This window comes from Sceloporus occidentalis, unplaced genomic scaffold (genome assembly GCF_023333645.1).
Source record: "Sceloporus occidentalis isolate IW3139 unplaced genomic scaffold, rSceOcc1.0.p SCAF_2, whole genome shotgun sequence".
NCBI classification, from domain to species: Eukaryota; Metazoa; Chordata; class Lepidosauria; order Squamata; family Phrynosomatidae; genus Sceloporus; species Sceloporus occidentalis.
This window is the reverse complement of record NW_028316982.1, coordinates 200,699,982-200,719,743: the sequence shown is the minus strand read 5'-3', so window position 1 is coordinate 200,719,743 and position 19,762 is coordinate 200,699,982. Positions and strand designations below refer to the sequence as shown.

At 42.5% G+C, this 19,762-nt stretch overlaps 1 protein-coding gene across 2 annotated transcripts in view; it reads left to right on the top strand.

The window, feature by feature from the left end:
* The window catches only part of B3GALT5 (beta-1,3-galactosyltransferase 5), a 28,007-nt gene extending 10,224 nt beyond the window's left edge, over positions 1–17,783 (top strand). The window contains exons 4-6 of one of the 2 annotated variants that reach the window (XR_016279880.1): positions 6,458–7,489; positions 14,801–15,136; positions 17,192–17,783. Coding sequence is in view for 1 of the 2 variants with exons in the window: in XM_089508105.1 (XP_089364231.1) it covers positions 6,458–7,456 (999 nt within the window). In the remaining variant the exon portion in view is untranslated. Of the gene's footprint in view, positions 1–6,457; positions 7,490–14,800 lie in introns of both variants that reach the window. The other variant, XM_089508105.1, reaches the window with a different exon arrangement.
* Positions 17,784–19,762: the final 1,979 nt, after the last annotated feature.

Sequence of the window (19,762 nt, the reverse complement as noted above, 5' to 3'; positions counted from 1 at the left end):
AACCATATCTTGGGTCAAACATTGACAACAGCAACAATAACAACAATAATAATATATTTATAGCCTGCCTCTCCCCGAAGGATCGAGGTGGGTAATAATCATAAATAGAGACTGCAGTCAAGAAATAAGAAGAAGACTAGGAATGAGAAAGTCAGTGATGAAAGAACGAGACAAGATTCTAAAGGGTCAAGATATACAACTGAACACTAAAGGTAGTATTGTCCAATCAATTGTATTTCCCAACACTATGGGGTCATTCCCACTTGCAGTTTAAATCAGTTCTCAAAGGTTCTAAAAGGTCCTTTGATGCGCTTTGCTCCGCTTTGGTAAAAGGTCCCTTATTCCCACTATAAAGGGGATCTTTTCCTTACCTCAGTGCCAGTGGGGCTTTTTTGACACGATTGTTGTTCTCATCTGCACTGCTCATGTGTCAATCATATGACGTCACAGAGATGTCACACACCCCCAGTGCTGCCTTTTGGGGTTTTTTTTTAAATACAAAAATTACAAAATCAATTGCAAAATCAATAGATTGGCAAAGCAACTAAATAATAATAATAATAATAATAATAATAATAATAATAATATATGATTTATTTATAGCTTGCCCAATCATTAGGAATCCAGGTGGGTTACAACAGTAAAAATGCATTAGAAATACAATAAAATACTAATTGATCCCTTCCCAACCCCCTCCCCAATATTAAAACTACAATTAAACAATCAAAGTTTAAAACAATAAAATGGTATACAGCATTAGGTTAAAATTAAAAACAATTTGGTGGGCAGAGAGACATACATCACAAAACTGAGATCATATTTGTAAACATACACAAAGGGAGGAAGCTAGAATTTATTAGGTTGGGAAGGCTTGCGAGAAGAGATCCGTTTTAAGAGCCTTTTTGAAGGCTGTAAGAGTGGGGATATGGCGGATCTCTTCCGGCAGGTCGTTCCACAACTTCGGCGCAGCAGTAGAGAAGGCCCTTTGAGTGACAGAAGTTAGGCTAGCTCTTTTTGGCTGAAGCAGGAGGCAGGAGGAGGAAGATGATGGTGGGGGGCTTGGGGCTTGGCGCGAGGAGGATGGGGGAGACTGTTTTTTAAAAAAGCAAAACTAATCACAAAAATGGTAGAGTGGCTTAGCAGCTAGTTGTGTCTGCAAGTAACTGCTTTGCCAATCTATCAATTTTGCAATTATTTTTATTTTTATTTTATTAAAAAAAGAACCACAAAAGGCGGTACTCTCTCTCTCTCTCTCTCTCTCTCTCTCTCTCTCTCTCTCTGTGTGTGTGTGTGTGTGTGTGAGAGAGAGAGAGAGATCTCTGGAGAGGGATGACACACACCCCTCTGGCATTTGCCCCTCCCCTCTGAAAGAATCTTATTGGATGAAGGCCAGGATCAATTCTTTGCAAAGGAACCTCTGAAAACCACTACTAAAATACCCCGGGCTTTTGGCGTTTGCTGTGGGTTTTTCCCACTGGAATCAATCAAAGGAAGACAGTGAAGAAAAAAGGGGATAAAAAGAAAATCAACTAATTTGAGATGTGGTCCTGGAGAAGAGTGCGGAGAATAACTTGGACAGCCAAAGAGTCAAACAAAAGCATTCTTGAACGGATTAAACCTGAACTCTCCCTAGAAGCCAAGATGATTAACTTGATGCTGTCATACTTTGGCCACATCATGAGAAGGCATTAATAATTAGAAAAGACAATAATGCTAGGATAGGTAGAAGGCAGTAGAAAAAGAGGAAGATCTCACACCAGATGGCTAGATTCAGTTAAGGAGGTCAGAGTCCTGAATTTACAAGAGCTAAGCAGAGAAGTGGAGGACAAGGGGTCTTGGAGATGTCTCGTACACAGAGTCGCCATGAATCAAGATTGACTTGAGGGCATTTAACAACAATAACAACAACAATAAAAGAAGATGCTGCTATCCTATCTAATCCAGCACTCTGTTCCTACAGCAGCCAATGTGATGCCTAAAGAAAGACAACAAGGAGAATCTGAGAGCAACAGCCCTCTCCTGTGGTTGTTCCTCACCAATTAGCCTTCAGAATCATGATGTCTTTGATCTGAGCACCACATGTAGCCAGCATGACTACTAGCCATTGATAGCCTTTTCCTCCAAAAAACTTTTGACCTGATTTTAAAGCCATATAAGTTGGTGTCTCAATATTACCCCACCTTGTGGTAAGGAACATTGTGGTTTAACTATATGGTGTGTGGAATAATACTTGTGTATTTTCCATTTCCCATCACTCCACTTCATTTGGTTATCCTGTATTATGAGAAGGGACAAAAAGCCTGTCTTTTATCTCACCCCTTTCCCCAAGATTCATTCATTTATTGTGCACTAATCTAAGTTCCTGAGAGATACTCTATTGAAGTAATTGTTTTTCAGATAATAAAGGTGATGGGAGGCATATCATGTGATATGTGTGAAATTAGCCCTAAACTAAAAAATTGATGTTACCACATGAGTGGAAATTTTTCACACATGTTCTGTGGTGTATCCACACTACACCATTACAGCAGCTAGAAAATGGTTTAACAGCCAAAGTTCCATCTTATGGAATCTAGGGCCCTATCCAGACCTGGATGCGTGCTAGGGTTGCCTCAGGGCATCCTTTACAGACGCCCTGCAATGCTAACACGTAGCTGTGGCAGCATAATGGCGGTGCCCTGTAAACACGGGCGCCACCATTATGACGTCATGACTGCACCACATCTAGATGGTGCAGCGCGGGCATGATGTGTTTGCACCATGTCAGGCCACGTGTGGCAGCCTAACAGCAGCACTGGAAGGAGTCCGAAACAGAGTTCCTTCGCGGATGGCGCCTCATTCTAGATTGCCACGGGAACGGCGCCAGGGAGTGTCCCTGCGGCTTCCTGGGTGTCCTGGGGCATTAAGCCCCAAGGACACCCCCTTTCGGGGGCATTTTGCCGCTTCTCCCTGGTCCTGAAAAGTGATGGATTAGGGCCTCTGGGCTGCCACTGTGGTTGCCCTGGTCCCAATATGTGGCGCAAAGGGGCGGCTGCAGACCGCCCCAAATGCGCAGTCTGTATCCCGCCTAGGATACTTTACATTTGCTGCTAGAGAGCTAAGTACTGTAGTTCAGGGGAGGAGACTAGAATAGTCTATGTGCCTTTGACCAAACTACAAATCTCAGTAATTTGTTAGTTAAAAGTGGTATAAAACTGCTATAATTTTACAGTATAGTTTTATAAATGCTCTGATTTGTAAATCATTTTATCTGAAATGTTATTTTTTTCACTTTTTCAGATGCGGATTATTTCACAAATTCAGCCTTTCATTTGAGAATTGCATGGCATTATAGACAGAGGGGTTCCACTATCCCTGTGCAATAAAGAGCAGTAGCACTGCGTTTTTGTTTTTGTTTGGATGTTATCACACAGTGGAAATTGGAAGGTCAATTCAGTGTGAACCTGGATGCTATTGTGGGGTTTCACGCTGTTGTGCAAGAGGTTATCACACGTAATCAAAGTCAATGCTAGGTCAATTCGAACCCAATCCAGGGTCAACCGAGAGATATGTAAATTTGGGACATACAGAATTTACAAATCCTGTTCCATTCCAAAGTTGCATTCAATTCAAATTTTGCACGTATGGAACACATGTCTCGGTTGCTCTTGGATTGCCTTCGAATCAGACTACAATTCCCAAGCTCCTTTGCTGGCTGCAATTTTGCCTCCCTCCCCCCCTCCCTCTGGGTGTGAGGGGCTTTTCTCTCCTCTCGGAGATCTGGAGCTGTTTTGGGGATGAAGCAGCCCTCCCCACAGATGCACACACACACTGCTTCCCTCCCTCCTCCTCTAAGCCCTTTTTGGCTCTTTCCCTTTGCAAACTCATCCTCTTCAACTGGAGGGAAGGGATTGGCCAGGGCTCTCACATTCTCTCTCCGTGACCCTGTCACAGGGTTTTCGTGGCAGGTTTATTCAGATGGGGTTTACCATTGCCATTTTCTGAGGACGCTGAGAGAGTGTGACTTGCACCAGGTCACCCAGTGGCATTCGATCCCTGCCTTCTAGAGTTATAGTGCAAGGCTCAAACCAAGTACAAGGTTGCTTTGGAATGATTTTGAATTGGTGAATTGCCTAAATAACATGAAATAAAGGGTAATGAATGGACAAATAACATGAATTTCCTAAATAACATGAAATAAAGGGTAATGAATGAACAAATAATGCAAATTCCCTAAATAATGTGAAATAAAGGGTAATGAATGAATAAATAACGTGAAACAAGGCAAAATCACGGGAACTGAAAGCAAGCCTCACCAGATGTGTAAAAGGTCACTATCCTATTATGCCCTCACTGCGCACGTGCAGGGATGCTAACTCGAATTCTAGACTATAAAGGGTACATACTGATATGATAATTGCTTTTGCATTCACACTACTTTGGCTTTGGGATGGGCGCTGTGTTCTTCTGTGGTGTGATAACTATCCACATAATTGTGTTCATTTCTGAACTGGCCCCACTTTCTTTTCTTTTGAAATTGAGAGACATTTCTCCTGTGTGATAATGTCCCCAGTTAGGGAATGGGCCTCCCTTGACATGGGCTACATGGGGAGGTCTCACGGGCTGTCCAGCCCATGCACCAGAATTTTTCCACTCCTAGTCTAAACCATTTAGGTCTGTTCTAGCTGCTATTCACATTACCTCACGCCTTGACTTCTGTAATGCGCTCTACATGGGGCTACCCTTGTGCTTGATTCGGAAACTGCAATTAGTGCAGAATATGGCGGCCAGAGTAGTGTCAGGAACATCGAGGAGGGACCATATTACTCCGGTATTAAAGTCCCTCCACTGACTGCTTATTAGTTTCCGCGCCCAGTACAAGGTGTTGGTTATCACCTTTAAAGCCTTAAATGGCTTGGATCCAAACTATCTCAGGGACCGCCTCCTCCCATATAATCCTCCCCGCACACTCCGGTCCTCTGGGAGGAATTTGCTGCAGCCTCAAAGATCTAGGCTTTCGGCTACCTCCCAGAGGGCGTTTTTTGTTGTCGCCCCCAGATTGTGGAACGACCTGCCGGACGAGATCCGTCAATTGACATCTTTAGATGGCTTTAAAAAGGCTGTGAAGACGGATCTCTTCCGGCAGGCCTTTCCTGGATAGATAATCCCAACCTCAAGAACCCTCTTCTCATGAGAGTCCCTAAGGTCCTCTCTGGAAATTTGAGTGGATTGCTGCCACAGTTTGCTGTTTTGTTTTTGTCTGTTTTGTAACGGTGTGTATGTGTTATGTTGTTTAATTTGTTGGTTTTAATTATAAGTGATTTAATAATTTTTTAAGGGGGGGGGAGAGGGAAGTTTTTGTATATATTGTATTGTATTTTATTATTGTTAGCCGCCTCGATTGACCTCAAAGGGGCGGGATATAAATAAAATTATTATTATTATTATTATTATTATTATTATTATTATTATTATTATAAAAGCCCAGCTGTCTGTAGATGTTAACTGCCCTCGAGTTGTGATGGATAATGGACCACACCAGGGAATTCCAAAAGAAAATCTACACATGCTTTAATGACTATAGCAAAGCCTTTGATTACATGGATCACAAAAAGCTATGGGATGCTCTCAAAGAAATCGGAGTGCCACTTCATTTGACTGTCCTGATGTCCTGTACTCAGAACAAGAGGCTTATATTAGAACTGAATGTGGAAAATTGAGTGGTTCTCAACTGGCAAGGCTGAATACTACCGCCCTATTTGTTAATCCTGGGTGTATACAACATTTTATGAAACTCAGACTATGGAGATTATCTCATTGACTAATAGTCTGATTGCTCACCAATAGGATGCAGTCGGGTTGCGAGTTGCTGGTGAGTATTATCAAATGTAATTTGCTGTTGCTGCCGCTGGGCAATTGCAACCCGGCCATATCCCAGATCCTAGGCACATTTTGGAGGCTGCTTTTTCAAGTGGGGAGCTTGCTGTTTTGGAAAAGTGGCCCCTGAAGTGCACCTGGGACCTGGGATGCAGCTGGGTTGCAATCGCCCAGTGGCAGTGGCAGCAAATTATGTGCAATAATACCCACCAGAAACCCACAACTTGACTGTATCTCATTGGGGAGCAATCAGATTATTAGTCAATGTGATCATCTCTTTAGATTCAGAGACAAGAGAAGTGAAGATCAGAGAAAGGAACATTAACAGCCTAAGATATGCAGACACAAAACTACTAGTAGAAACCAATAAACACATTGAGCAAATACATACCAATGTTCATTTGAAACTAGGATACTGTGCCCATCTCTCCTGTCCCCATCCTATTTGCTTATTTGTAAATTCAGTGCTTTATCAATCCCAGAATAAACTATAATTTGCCTCATTCATATATTTGTATGAACGAATCCTCATTTTTCTTTACATTAATTCAAGGTCCTGGGGTTTTTTGTGTGTGTACCATTTACTTTTCTTCTTTTTCAGATGGCTCCCAAGAGGCTCAAGAAGATATTCTTTTTCACAATGGCGTTGGCTTCTGCTGTCTTCTGTTTGCTTATCAAATGGAGTTCTGATGGGATTTGCATATTCTGCCAGAGAAAGGGTGAGGTTGTTTCCTTTAAGAGAGATAGTGGAAATTTTCTTCATCTGCCTCATACAGATTGCAGTAGGAATCCCCCATTCCTGGTGATTCTTGTAACATCATCTCATGTGCAATCCAAGGCTCGGATGGCCATTCGTGAGACATGGGGCAAAAAAACCCTCATCGCCAACAAAGGCATTGTGACTTATTTTCTGCTGGGAACTGCCTTGAATCATGATGACCAGATTGCTGTTACATCTGAGAGCCTGAAATATGGAGACATTATCCAGAAGGATTTTATAGACACTTATTACAACTTAACACTAAAGACCATGATGGGCATTGAATGGATTCATAAATTCTGTCCACAGTCCAGCTTTGTGATGAAAACAGACTCTGATGTGTTTGTGAATACTTATTATCTGACAGAACTCCTGATAAAGAAGAACAGGAACACCAGATTCTTTACTGGCTTTTTAAAACTGAATGAGCGTCCAATACGGACAATAATCAGCAAGTGGTATGTGAGTAAAGAAGAATATCCGGGAAACACATACCCTCCCTTTTGTTCAGGGACAGGTTATGTTTTTTCAACAGATGTTGCCAGTAGAGTGTATAATATTTCTGAAAATGTCACCTTTGTTAAACTGGAGGATGTTTTCATAGGACTGTGCCTTGCTGAACTCAATATCAAGCTGGAAGAACTTGACTCAAAGCAAACGTTCTTTCCAGAAAGGCTCACATTTTCACCCTGCTACTTTAAGAAAATTGTGACAAGCCATTTTGTCAAACCTCATGAGCTGCTGATCTACTGGAATGCACTAGAGAGGTCCATGGATGAAAGGTGTCCTACTAGTGGTTATCCTTCTGGTTATAAAACACCACCACCACACCAATCCTGACACAGTACTCAGGAAGTGCAGAAAAATACAAAGGTTTGAATGTAGAAATCTTTGCTTAGAGACTGATTTCAAGAGACATTTCATTAAGGGGTATAAAGAAGTGCTCTTTTGGGAGGGAGAGTAACAGTCAGGTGATTTGCATTTTTTGAAGACGTAAATCCCACCATGTTCAGTGGGGCATACTCCTGGGTAACATTGCATAGCATTGCAGTACAGGTTGAGTTTCCCTTATCTGGAATTCTAACATCCAAAATATTGCAAAAACCAAAACGTTTTTCATGGGTGGCTGAGATAGTAATACCTTTGCTTTCTGATGGTTCAGTATACACAAACTTTGTTTCATACACAAAATTATAAAAAATTACCTTCAGGTTATGTGTATAAAGTGTACATGAAACATAAATTAATTTTGTGTTTAGACATGGATTCCATCTTCAAGATGTCTATGTATGTATATGCAAATACAGGTATTCCAACCCCCCCCCCCAAAAAAAAAAAATCCGAACACCTCTGGTGTCAAATATCTCAGATAAGCGAGACTCAACCTTCATTCAATATTTGTTTCATTACAATAATTGTTTCAGGTTCAGAAACTGAAAATCTCATTTACTATTTTTTTATATTGCCTTATATATTTACCTTTTTTTATGGAACGCTAGGCAAAAAGACTTTTCTTCACCATTGTCAGTAGTAATGCATTCACAAAATCCAGGATGGTGTAGTGTTCTTATAATGACATTTCTTTAATTGCAAGGGCAAATATATTTTAAATCATCTATAACTATACACTGGGATGCAGTTTCAGCTCCTCTGAATCAAGACTCTGTATGGTTAAGGTGTTTCAATGCTTTTTTAAAAAAATCTGAATTAAATGTGAAGCAGAAACTTGGACATAATGGTCTAAATCCAATTGTTCAAAGCAGATAAGGCACATTCAATCAATGGGAACTTGGTAAGTCTACAGTTATGTTCTATTGATTAAATAGTTTTGTTTTAGTTAGGACTAACAATTGGATTTATGCCACAAAGTCTGTCCAGTGGAAAGATTGTGAAATTGGTTTTGCTTTGAACCAGTCAAGATAAAGTTCTGTGTATTAGTCCTATTTTCAGAGCCTAGGCTGAGAAGAGATTTTGAAACGGAATAGAAACTCATTGAGTACCAATCCAATCTCACTAACTATGCATTTCCTCAGTTTCATTTTGTGATGAACTTATAGCTACTAGGAAATGGCTCATGCACCAGCCCATCCCATCTTCCCAAACCTTCTTTAGTCAGTCCCAATACAATACACAAATGTTATACCCAAAGGTGCCTCCCAAATACATCCTTTGTTGCTGCAGTCCAGGCACATAAGGTGTATGTAGAAAATAATCAAGTTTGAGAAAATCTTGTCTGAAAACATATTCCAGTGATTTCTTACAAGCTACCACTGGAAATCAGAGGAATTTTGAAAATAGCTTGTGATGTTGTGCTATTAACTACAGCAGGAAAAAGATGCTTACTGTATGACAAAGGTGCTCTTTTCATCCTGGGATGAAGCAAATGGTGTACAGTATAAATGCTAAGGGCAGGGAATGTGCAGAAATTAGGCTGTCATCAAAACCATAAAACCCTGTTCAGGAATTTCTCTGAATGCATGGAGAGCCAAATGAGAATGTAAATGGGTGGCAAAACCCCACACCTTAAACATCCCTACAGATCCAGAGGCAATGTGAAAGTCTGCAGAGGGCATTGTAACTATAATTAACCAAATATGGTTCCAGACCTCTTATGACTGGAAATCTTTATGTCAGGATCCTAAGAATGGGAGTAGTAGAGCCACATTAAGTCAAATGATTTTATAAAACTCTTCTTGTAGCCATGTGGGGACATTTGGGGAGTAGGACTTACCTGAAGGTCCACATCCTCATCATTCACTCAGTCCTCTGACAAATTTCTTAAATATGCTACCAAGTAGCCCAGATCTGTCTAAGTATTTTTTTTTTTTTTTGAAGCTTGGAAATTTCCATGTTGCTTCTGGAAATTACATTGCATTTGGTAGCACTGGGAGAGAGAGAGAGAGAGAGAATGAAACTAAGCACACACATGTCCTTTTAACTGAAATATTAGTTTAACAGGGGTAGGAATCATGTTTCCCTCCAGACAACGTTTTGCATGAAAATAAGTTTCCATTTAAAATACTATACCATTTAAAATAGTTCATATGAAGAAGAAGGAATATCAAGGAAATGTCCCTTAAATGTCACTTAATCCAAAATATTTTAGCTTTTAATTACAAAAGACAGCAAAAGAGCTGATCCTTTTTAAAAGGCATCATATTTTTATACTTTTTATTTTTTTTAAGACATAGAACAATGAAACAAAAAAGAAAATCATATCATAGCTCATTACCAGCATAGTCCACAGCTCTGTTCCCTTCCCATTTCCAAATAAAGCCCCCACCTTCCCTCCCCCTAAATTGGTGTTCCCTGCAAGGTTAACTTGCCTGTGAGGGCGCTGCCACAATAAAACGCAAAGCCGCATGTGGAGGAAAGGCCACAACTTTATTAACGCAAGCATCAGCAAAAAGGTAGGGTTGGCCAAAAGCATGAGTTCTGGATCATCTTACAACCTGCCGTTTTAGGATAAATGGCATGCCATATAAAGCAAGGCATCAGGATGAGCTAGGGGCTAGATTACCACCCTCTCGTATCCATGCAACCTGCAGATTGCATTTAACTAAAGCCCCTAGTCACCGGGAAGCGGTGTCACGTTATGGCCCCCACAATGACCACAATGTATGCCCTCATCACTCTCGTGTCCCATAGGGACTCCTGATACGGTGCTATGCAAACTTATAGACCATGCCTACCAGATCCAGAACCTCTGCTGCCACCACAAAGGCTGTTTCGAAGGAACACCCCCACCAACCCTACCTCGCAAGCAACACCAACAGGGTTCAGAGGAGCTGCCAAGCTGGCCTGACCCATGCCAAAAACTAAAAAGTCCAATATGGCTGAAGCTGCAACATATCACACGTTCAGCCTGGTGGAAGCACATCTGAGAAAACGCATAATGTCCACCAATGAAAAGCCAGGTTCCACCTCAATGCCGCCAGAGTAGCAACCAGTAAGCACAGTCATCCGGCTAGGCAGCGGATCAGCAAATAACAGCAATGTTGGTACTTAGCCCAAACCTGCAAGTGAATGAACAATTTGCAAAAAGCAAAACAGTATAACGATCCAGAGATCAAACATGCACATGTAAGGAAGGGGAAAAGGGGGGTGCCAACATGAACCAGGTGAACAAACCACAGCTCAAACATGGCTATTTAGGAGCAGGGCCAGCTCCCCCGCTGAGAAGAGAGGCAGAGTGAGGGATCCGCAAGGCCTGAGATGTGGGAAGGACTAGAGGGCAGGACAGCCTAGCATGAGGACCTCTGCGAGAAGCACAAAGATGATCAAATTTGCATTGTGGGTGAGAACAGTTGCCAACATTAAAATCTTGGCAAACAAGGCCCAGACTAATGGGGGGGGGGGGGGCAGAACAAGTGGAAGAGGCAGGTGGTATGGCCTGAGTTCCAACTTCCAACAGCCAAATTTTGGAGTGACGGTGATCCCATCGCTCTCTGGAATTCTGGGAGGCATGCTGGCGCAAAGCCGTATCATAAGCAATAGCTGCTGAATCACCAGTGAACTCTCTGGCCTTAAGGACATGCAGCAAATGACTGTCACGCTGCCAAGCCCGTTCAGGGAAGAACATGGCAACAACAGCCCTGAAAATGGTGAAACCTTCTAGCCAATTGTCAAAGTTGCAGTCAACCGGAGGGGAAGGGTGGGCCTTCTTTTTCCCTCTGGTAGAAGTGACTGCCAAAGCTGCTCGGAGGAACCAAACCAAAGACATCAACAAAACAGCCCCTGAGGATCAGCTTCCTGGTTTTGCGAGTTAGATGAGAGCCAGGAGGACGCTCTCCAGGTGCGCAAACTGGAAACCCTTGTGCTTCCTGGTCAACCCAAACCCCCTGAAGACTGGGTCGCCAGGTACGACACTTGATGGCCCAACATGGCAGGCCTGGAGCCATGGCATGCTCAACTCAAAGCGATCTCTGCCAGAAGATAAAGGTGAGTTGACAGCAGTGAAGGCATCTTGAGCAGCTTGCAAGGAACGAGCCCGACGATGTCTTTTCTTGGCTCTGCGTCCTTTCTTGCGCTGTCTCCATCTGTTGTCACCATTCCCGTTGTTGATTGCCTCGCTGTCAGAACTGGAAGATGCCGATGACGTCGAACTGGAGCTGGAGGAAGACAAGACTCTCAAAGGCCTAACTGTCCCAGGAGTCCTGTCACAAGCAACCGAAGGTACTTGGCTAGAAGATGTAGCTCCCTGATAACTGGCAACTGACGGAATTGAAATAGATTCTGGAACACTTGATTGGCAGGGTGCAGTGGCATTAGCAATCAGCTCAGCAATTGAACGCGACAACTCCGACATCGCTGATTGGGACAAACAAGGAGCAGCTGGAGCTGGACCAACACTTGAAGATCCAGATTTAAAAACAGCTCTGGAACCTGAGCCCGGCATATCTCTGAAGGAGGAAGTAGGAATGGTATCCAAGGCCACCATAGTCTGAATATTTCCAGCTTGCCCAGATGAAATTTGAGTTGACAAGGCAGGGGGTGCCTTATGACGCCCTGCTTTGTTGAGCATGATGAAAAACATAGTAAGACCATTACCAGTAAAAATGGATAACAAAATTAGACCGGTGTCTGAGAGAGTGTTATCAGTCTAAAAATGTCAACAGATAACAAAGCAAAAAGGCCCCAACCAAATAGACCCTAAAAAGGGGAACCAGCAAGGAAGGGGCTGCAAACCACAAATAAGCCCCAAAACAAGCAAACAGTTTTAAAGTGCAACTGCACACTCACCAAAAACAAATTAAAATTGTCCATAAGCAGAAAATGGGGAGAGAAGCCAGCAAAGTACTCTCTAGCTGGGCTCCCAAAGTGAGGAGCCCAGCCCAAAATGGCGACCGCGTTGCCTCTCTCTCCCCCAAGGCCACAAAAAAGGTGAGGGAGGGGACAATAGGCCCCCACCTTGTAACGCAGGGCTGCAGAGGACCCCTGGAGTAACGCGGGGAGGAAGGGGCAAGCCCCTTATGCTCGCCTCCCTGAAAGCTCAGCTCTGTTCAGCAGCAGAGCCGAGCAGAAATGGCGCCGAGAAGGACGCCACATGGCCTTTTTATAGGCCTTTTCCAAAGGTGGGGGCCGAGAGGGGAGTCGCCCCGCCCCCAGGAGCAGCCAGTCAATCGGCTGCCCTGGAGGACCGGGGCGACCATAGAGAGGGACTATCCGTCTCCTAGGGTGTTGCTCAGGAGGTGGAAGTCCCTCCCTTTTCCCCCTCGGCCGGCCAATCAGAGGCCAGCGTACCCCAGCAATGCATGCTGGGGCACGCCAGACCTCTGTGGCACCTGGCCCCGGTGGCAACGCTGCCTGCTTGGGGAGTCGGGCGGCAGCCTATCTTCTTACAATAGAGCTACTAATGAAATATGTATTTTTCTCTTGAATTGCATAAGATTTTATGTGCATTCCACTCCTCATATCAAACAATTTAATTAGAAATTCACATATAGACTGTGCTTTTTATAAAGTACATAACGCATCATCATCATCATCATCATCTTCATCATCATCATCATCATCATCATCACAGTTATTTTCCCTCATAATTGCTATCCATCTCATGAACCTAATTATTCACCTTATCCCATTAATACATCCATATATCATCTATTTTTAAACCAGATGACTTAAAAACTTTTCAGTTACTATTGCTGACTTGCTAGAGATTAGTATTTCTTTTGTGTATATCAGCAAGTTACTAATCCTTAAAAATAAAGCTCCTGAACAAGGAATTTTCCCTATTTACTTCAATAGAGAAAAAACTCCTGTGCACTAATTTCTTTAATGTATGCAGTTGTGTTCTCTGTTGAAGTGAATGGGGAGGTTTTTGTGACTATTTTTAAAAACTGGATTTTAAAAAGAAAAAAAACGAAGGAAAAGGGGGAAATGGAGAGGAGTGGATATCCTATGTGGGCTAGGCATAAACGTTAATACAAACTGACCACATTTCCATTTTTGAACATTGCATCTATAAAATAAACATTCATAAGTAGCCTTTTAGAAAGTCTGGATGAGAAAATGGTGGTGGCCAGTGTTCTGGGTTCAGTTAAAGGCTATAATCAATGCTAACATTTTCCTTGGTTTGGCTTTACATCCTTTTTGACATGTGCACATTTTATTAGCCATGCTTGTGCCTGGTCACCTGCCTCCACATCACTCAGCCACTATTTGCCATAGTTTCCTCCTTATCCATATATCCGTTGTGATGAGTACAAACACTTATGCCTGCTAGAATTTTTGTAATTTCCTTGGCATTGTTTTCCTTTGCTTCACCATTTACATCCATTTTACATGCCCGTAAATTTTACCCTTGACTTATCCATGGGTTATATCAACATCCACAGTGTGCCTTTGACTTATACATGAGACCGACTTATACACAAGTATCTATGGTAGTTAGCTTAGCATGTCCATATGCCTCAAACTGCAGTTGACAAGAAACTTCCTTTCTTAAATGAACAGAACCTAAAATAATCCATCCAAGAGATGAAGGAGTATGTTAAGTAGGCTGTACTTGTCAATTCCCTTGTGGTGCAGTGGTTGAGTGTCAGTACTGCAGCCACTCATGTACAGCCACAAGGTTGTGAGCTTGTTTCCAGCCATGGGCTATAAGGTTGACTTAGCCTAGCATTCTTCTGAGATCACTAAAATGAGTACTCAGCTTGTTGGGGGCAATTAGCTTACACATTATAAACCGTTTAGAGACTGCTTAGTTCAGTATGAAGCAGTATAGAAATGTAGCTGCTATTGCTATTGCTGTTTGAGGCAGGAGATATAACTTAAGATGCCAAATAAAACCTGGAAAATTAAATTCATCTTCTGAAAATAATAATTGCCCCCATTTGAATGGGCAGTGAAGAGGCCTACACAAATTTCATAGGTGAAGTATTAATTTATTTAAATTAAATCTGAGGAATATACAGTCAGATACTTCAAAGAACATGCAATAATTATGGCAGAAAATTCATCTTAAATATATTAGCCTTAGTCTAAATACATACATTAAGTAAATGTCTAACTATCCAAATCAAGAGATATTTCAGCAACTAATGCAGATAAATTTAATATGATTAAATAGTGCTATCTGTTAGATAGTATGTACTGATAGTAATCAATCTTTATTAATAGGTCACTGACCAGCATTGCCATTAACAGTATCTCTCTTTCTGCTTTTCTCCGCAAACGAAGATTCAGGAAGGACTCATCCTGCACTTTCTACAAGCGCGTTGATGACTAAAAAGGCCAATCCGAGATAAACAAGTCTGGTTGCAGAAAGCACAGCAGAAAGTCTCCTTGGGTGATGTTTCCGGGTTGTGGTTCTTTCTGCGTTGTCGTTTCTCTTTGAGACTCGTTCGGCGTGAGTTTTCAAAAAAGGCTGCAGCATTGTGGATAATGCGTCTCCATGTCTCCCAGTGTGAGGCCAGGGCGGACCATTGTTGGTGATCAGTTTGGCTGAGCCTGAGATGTTGTTTCAGGGAGTCCCTGTATCTCTTCTTTGGAGCGCCCCTCTTATGCTGACATATGGTGAGTTCACCGTAAAATACTATTTTTGGCAGGCGATGGTCCTCCATCCTGGAAATGTGCCCTGCCCAGCACAGCTGCATTCTCAATAGCATGGCCTCAATGCTAGTGATCCCTGCTTGCTCAAGGACAGCAACATTAGTCACATAGTCAGTCCAGTGTGTATTTAGAATCGTGCGTAAACAGCGCTGATGAACAGCGCTCAAGGAGTCGTAGATGTTGGCGATAGGTGACCCATGTTTCAGACCCATAAAGGAGAATAGACAGTACAGTGGCTCTATACACACTGATTTTTGTGCTTTGCCTCAGGTGTTTGTTACTTCAAACTCTTTTGTAAAGCATTCCAAATGCACTATATGCCTTTGCTAATCTGTGATCAATCTCTTTATCGATCTTGGCATCTGAAGAGATGATGCTTCCCAGGTAGGTGAACTGCTGGACGGACTTAAGCACAGATGTGCCTACAGTGATGTGGGGATGGTAGTGTTCTTCCTGAGGTGCCGGCTGGTAGAGAACTTCTGTTTTCTTCAAACTGACTTCCAGCCCAAAGAGCTCTGCAGCTGTAGCAAAACAAGATGTTAGGCGCTGCAGAGCTGCTTCTGTATGGGCAACGAGGGCAGCATCGTCAGCAAAAAGCAGCTCACAGACTAGATAGTTTAGAGTCTTAGTGCGAGCCCTCAGGCAGCTTAAGTTAAACAGGCTACCATCAGTATGGTAGCGTATATAAATGCTGTCTTCTTCTTCTTCGAGATCTGCCATAGCCCTTTGGAGCATCATGCTGAAGAAGATTGTAAATAGAGTTGGAGCGAGAACACAACCTTGTTTCACACCATTAGTTATTAGAAAGGGCTCAGAGAGAGCGTCACCATATCTGACTTGACCTTGCTGGCCTTCATGCAGCAGGGTAATCATTTTGAGGAATTTGGGGAGGCATCCTAGTCGTTCCAGGATCTGCCACAGACCTTTTCTACTCACAGCGTCAAAGGCTTTGGTGAGGTCAACAAATGTTACATAGAATCCTTTGTTCTGCTCTACATTTCTCTTGCAGTTGTCTAAGAGCAAATACCATATCTGTAGTGCGCCTGTTAGCTCTAAAGCCGCACTGGCTTTCAGGAAGAAGTTCTTCTGCAATAGCAGGAACTAATCTGTTCAGGAGTATCCTTGATTTAATATGATTAAATTTAATATGATTAAATAGTGCTATCTGTTAGATAGTATGTACTGATAATAATCAATCTTTATGCTGGTCACTGACCAGCATTGCCATTAACAGTATATACAACTGTGAAATACATTGTACAGGCCTTTTCAGAACATTAGAGCCCTAATGGGTCACTACTAGAGTCTTTCAGTCCCAGCAGCCTCTTTAACACAGTAGCCAATCCAATCTTTATGGGAATCCCTAGGAAAGTCATGACATGACTGCAATAGGAGCCCTTTCCTGACCTAACAACTGGTGTTCAGAGGCATGCTGACTTTGAGCCTGAAGGTTGTATATTTTGCCATCATGCTTCTTGCCACTGGTAGTCTAAACTATTTATGAATTTGTCTAATCCTACTATAAAGCCATTTATATCAGTATCCATCTCCACAACTTGTAGCAATGCATTTCATGGTTAAACTGTATGTGATTTGTGAAAAAAAGTTCTTATTTTGCTTGTCTTGAATCTCCTTTCAGTCAATTTTTTATCTCCTATTGCCACACCACACAGATTTTGTAAACTCTGATCATGTTGCATTGATACAAAAGTCTATTCTTGTCCCAAATATTAGTAACCATTCCAAGAAATGAAATCAACTGTAGTTTTTATTGTGATCATCTTTAGAAAAATATTTTTTGATTTTGGTCAGAACACACTTGTTTCAGTGGGACCTTGTAAAACTGCATGTTATATAGGAATAGTTCAAATTAATTATGCCAAATACTGGTTTTTGTGCCATTGTATGTAAAGGACCAAGATGTTTCTTACCAGTCAATGAGTTGCTGATGATGTTTATGAAGAATGAAAACTAGAAGCATACAAATAATGTTGCACTTTACTTTTTTCCCCTTGTTAGCTAACAGATTGCTCTGGGACCTCAGTTCAGGTACACTAAGCATGATAAATAAATGTCTTTGTAACCGGATTTGTAAAACTCTGCTGAGCAACAACTATTGCTGTTATGGCTGCAGTTGTCAGGTTATTCTGTTGTGTGTGCTAGTGGAAGTTTTGGTTCTCCACTAGTACTATGAGGTTTTTAGCTTTCATATTTATGCTCTGAAAGCAGTATTTGTGCACTAGTGAAAGACCCGAAGTTTACTATATATATCCAGTCCCGTGGTATCTTTTTCTCACTTACAGGAGAAGAAACACATTTCCCTTATGTTTTGCACTGATCAAACTATACTTTAAGAATGTATGAAGAACTATGATGTAGAACTTGGGCCAGGAACTAAGGGAAGTAAGGCTGTGCCAGGTTTTTAAAAAGATCTAATTGTAAAACAGTCCTATCACTGTGAAGTCGAAGGCTTTCATGGCTGGCATCCATAGTTTTTTGTGGGTTTTTTCGGGCTATGTGACCATGTTCTAGAACAGTTTTTTCCTGATGTTTCACCAGCATCTGTGGTTGGCATCTTCAGAGAGTGCTGGCCTGGAAAAGAGTGGATGGATATATATATATATATATATATATATATATATACACACACACACACACACACACACACACACACACTGCTTGACCTTGTGTGTTTCCCATGTTAATCTGTGTATATACTCACTCATTTCTAGGTCAGCATTCTCTGAAGATGCCAGCCACAGATGCTGGCAAAATGTCAGTAAAAAACTCTTCTAGAACATGGCCCAAAAAACCCACAGTCCTATCACTGTCCTATCACATAAGTCCTTAAGGAGAAAGTTTATTAGCACTAATGGCAACAGAACAGCACAAGCCTGCTGTATATTGTATGCATATACCTTAGTATATTCTCACCCTGCAGCAAAGTCATGTTGATGTCACCAACAGCTAATGATGACACAGATTTTGAGATGAGGTGGCAGGAAGGTCTGAAAGACTGGAGGTGATTAGCATGGCCACCTAAGATATCCATGAATATTGCATTTCCATTGGCCTTTGCCAAACTACAGGCATTAGAGGTCAGCTTTCTCAGGATTAAAAATGAGAAGATACATCAATTGTCAACAGTTATTTGTGCTCTGAAACGGACAAGGCTTTACCAGCCATAAACATTTTGAATGTTACCCTAAACAATCAAGCCAAACTGAACAGAAGGGCTATACAGTATGTGTAATTTCTGTATATGTAGAAACTCAACTTGCACACAAAAAGGCTGAATTCTAAATGTTGAATGAAAAAGTTTATTTGAAATGTAAGTAATGATATGTCAATATAACTAATATATTACCATGTTAATTAAAAAGCTTTTATATTGTACCAACCTTCAGTATGTTACTGATTTATTTTTCTGCTGCACTTCCAAACAATGTTTTGGATTCTCTGCTGCTTCTAGTTTCTCTTCTTACAATACACCCCCAATGCCGTTGGAAGCTGCTCTGAGGCTGTCTAAGGCAGCCCAAAGCCACCAGCAAAAGGAGCAGTGAAAGTCTGTTTGGGACAACAGTGGTGGCCCACTTTCAGAGCAGGCCATGTAGTTGCCACGGTCCCTGGTCAATTAGGGGCTGACTGGGGCTGGAGCAGCCTTCCAAGCCACTGGTCTGATTTACCCCTAAATACATTCAAAGGATGTTTTCACATGGGGGAAATTGGAAGGTTATCCCAGGGGCAATGAGGAGTCAATCATGGGGTTAAACGACATTTCACATGAGATTATTAAACGAACAGCGAACACAATCTGCAGTAATTCGTGGGTTTAACATTAATATGCATGAACTTTTCAAATGAGATTGAAGGGAATCCAGTGCCGATCTGAATGCAATAGGGAAAATGAGTAAATTTGGTAGATTATCTAAGTTACAAGTCCTGTTGCAATGTGAATTTGTACTTAAATTGCATGTGGCTTGTTGTGAAATGAGTTTCTGGATCACCCCTGGATTCCTTTTGACTCCCATGATTTTCCTCTGCCGCTGCCGCTGCCGCCTCCTCCTCCTCCTCCCCCCCCTCTGGCTGAGAGTGTGACTTTTGTGGGGGAAGAGGGCCTCTGAGGGGCGCTGCGTCCAGCTCACCCAACTGGGCTCCTCTGAGGGTGATGGCAGCGGTGGCAGTGCCATCATCAGCTCTTCCCCCAAATCTCCCTAGGGTGGCAGCATTCCTACCCAGGGCCGGCAAGAGCCTCCTGGCAACTGTTAACGCATCCTCCTCCGCCTCAGCAGCTCCCATCTCCCACAGCCTTAGTAGCTCTTCCAGCTGAGAGGCCACAGGGAAAAAGACCTCCTCGGCGGTGCCAACCCTCCACCTGGCTGCCTCCAAGGCAGCCTCCAAGGCCTTTCGGGCCAATTGTGTAGCCAAGGGAGACACTGCACCAGAACCACTGCCCAGATCGCCTGGCTCCCCTTCCCAGCCCTGCCACCCACGGCACACAGTCATGGTCTTTCAGCTGGAGAGAGAGGGCGGAGGAGGAGGGGGCAGAGAAGGTTGCAGAAGCGCACTGGCCAGGCTCCCCATCACTGT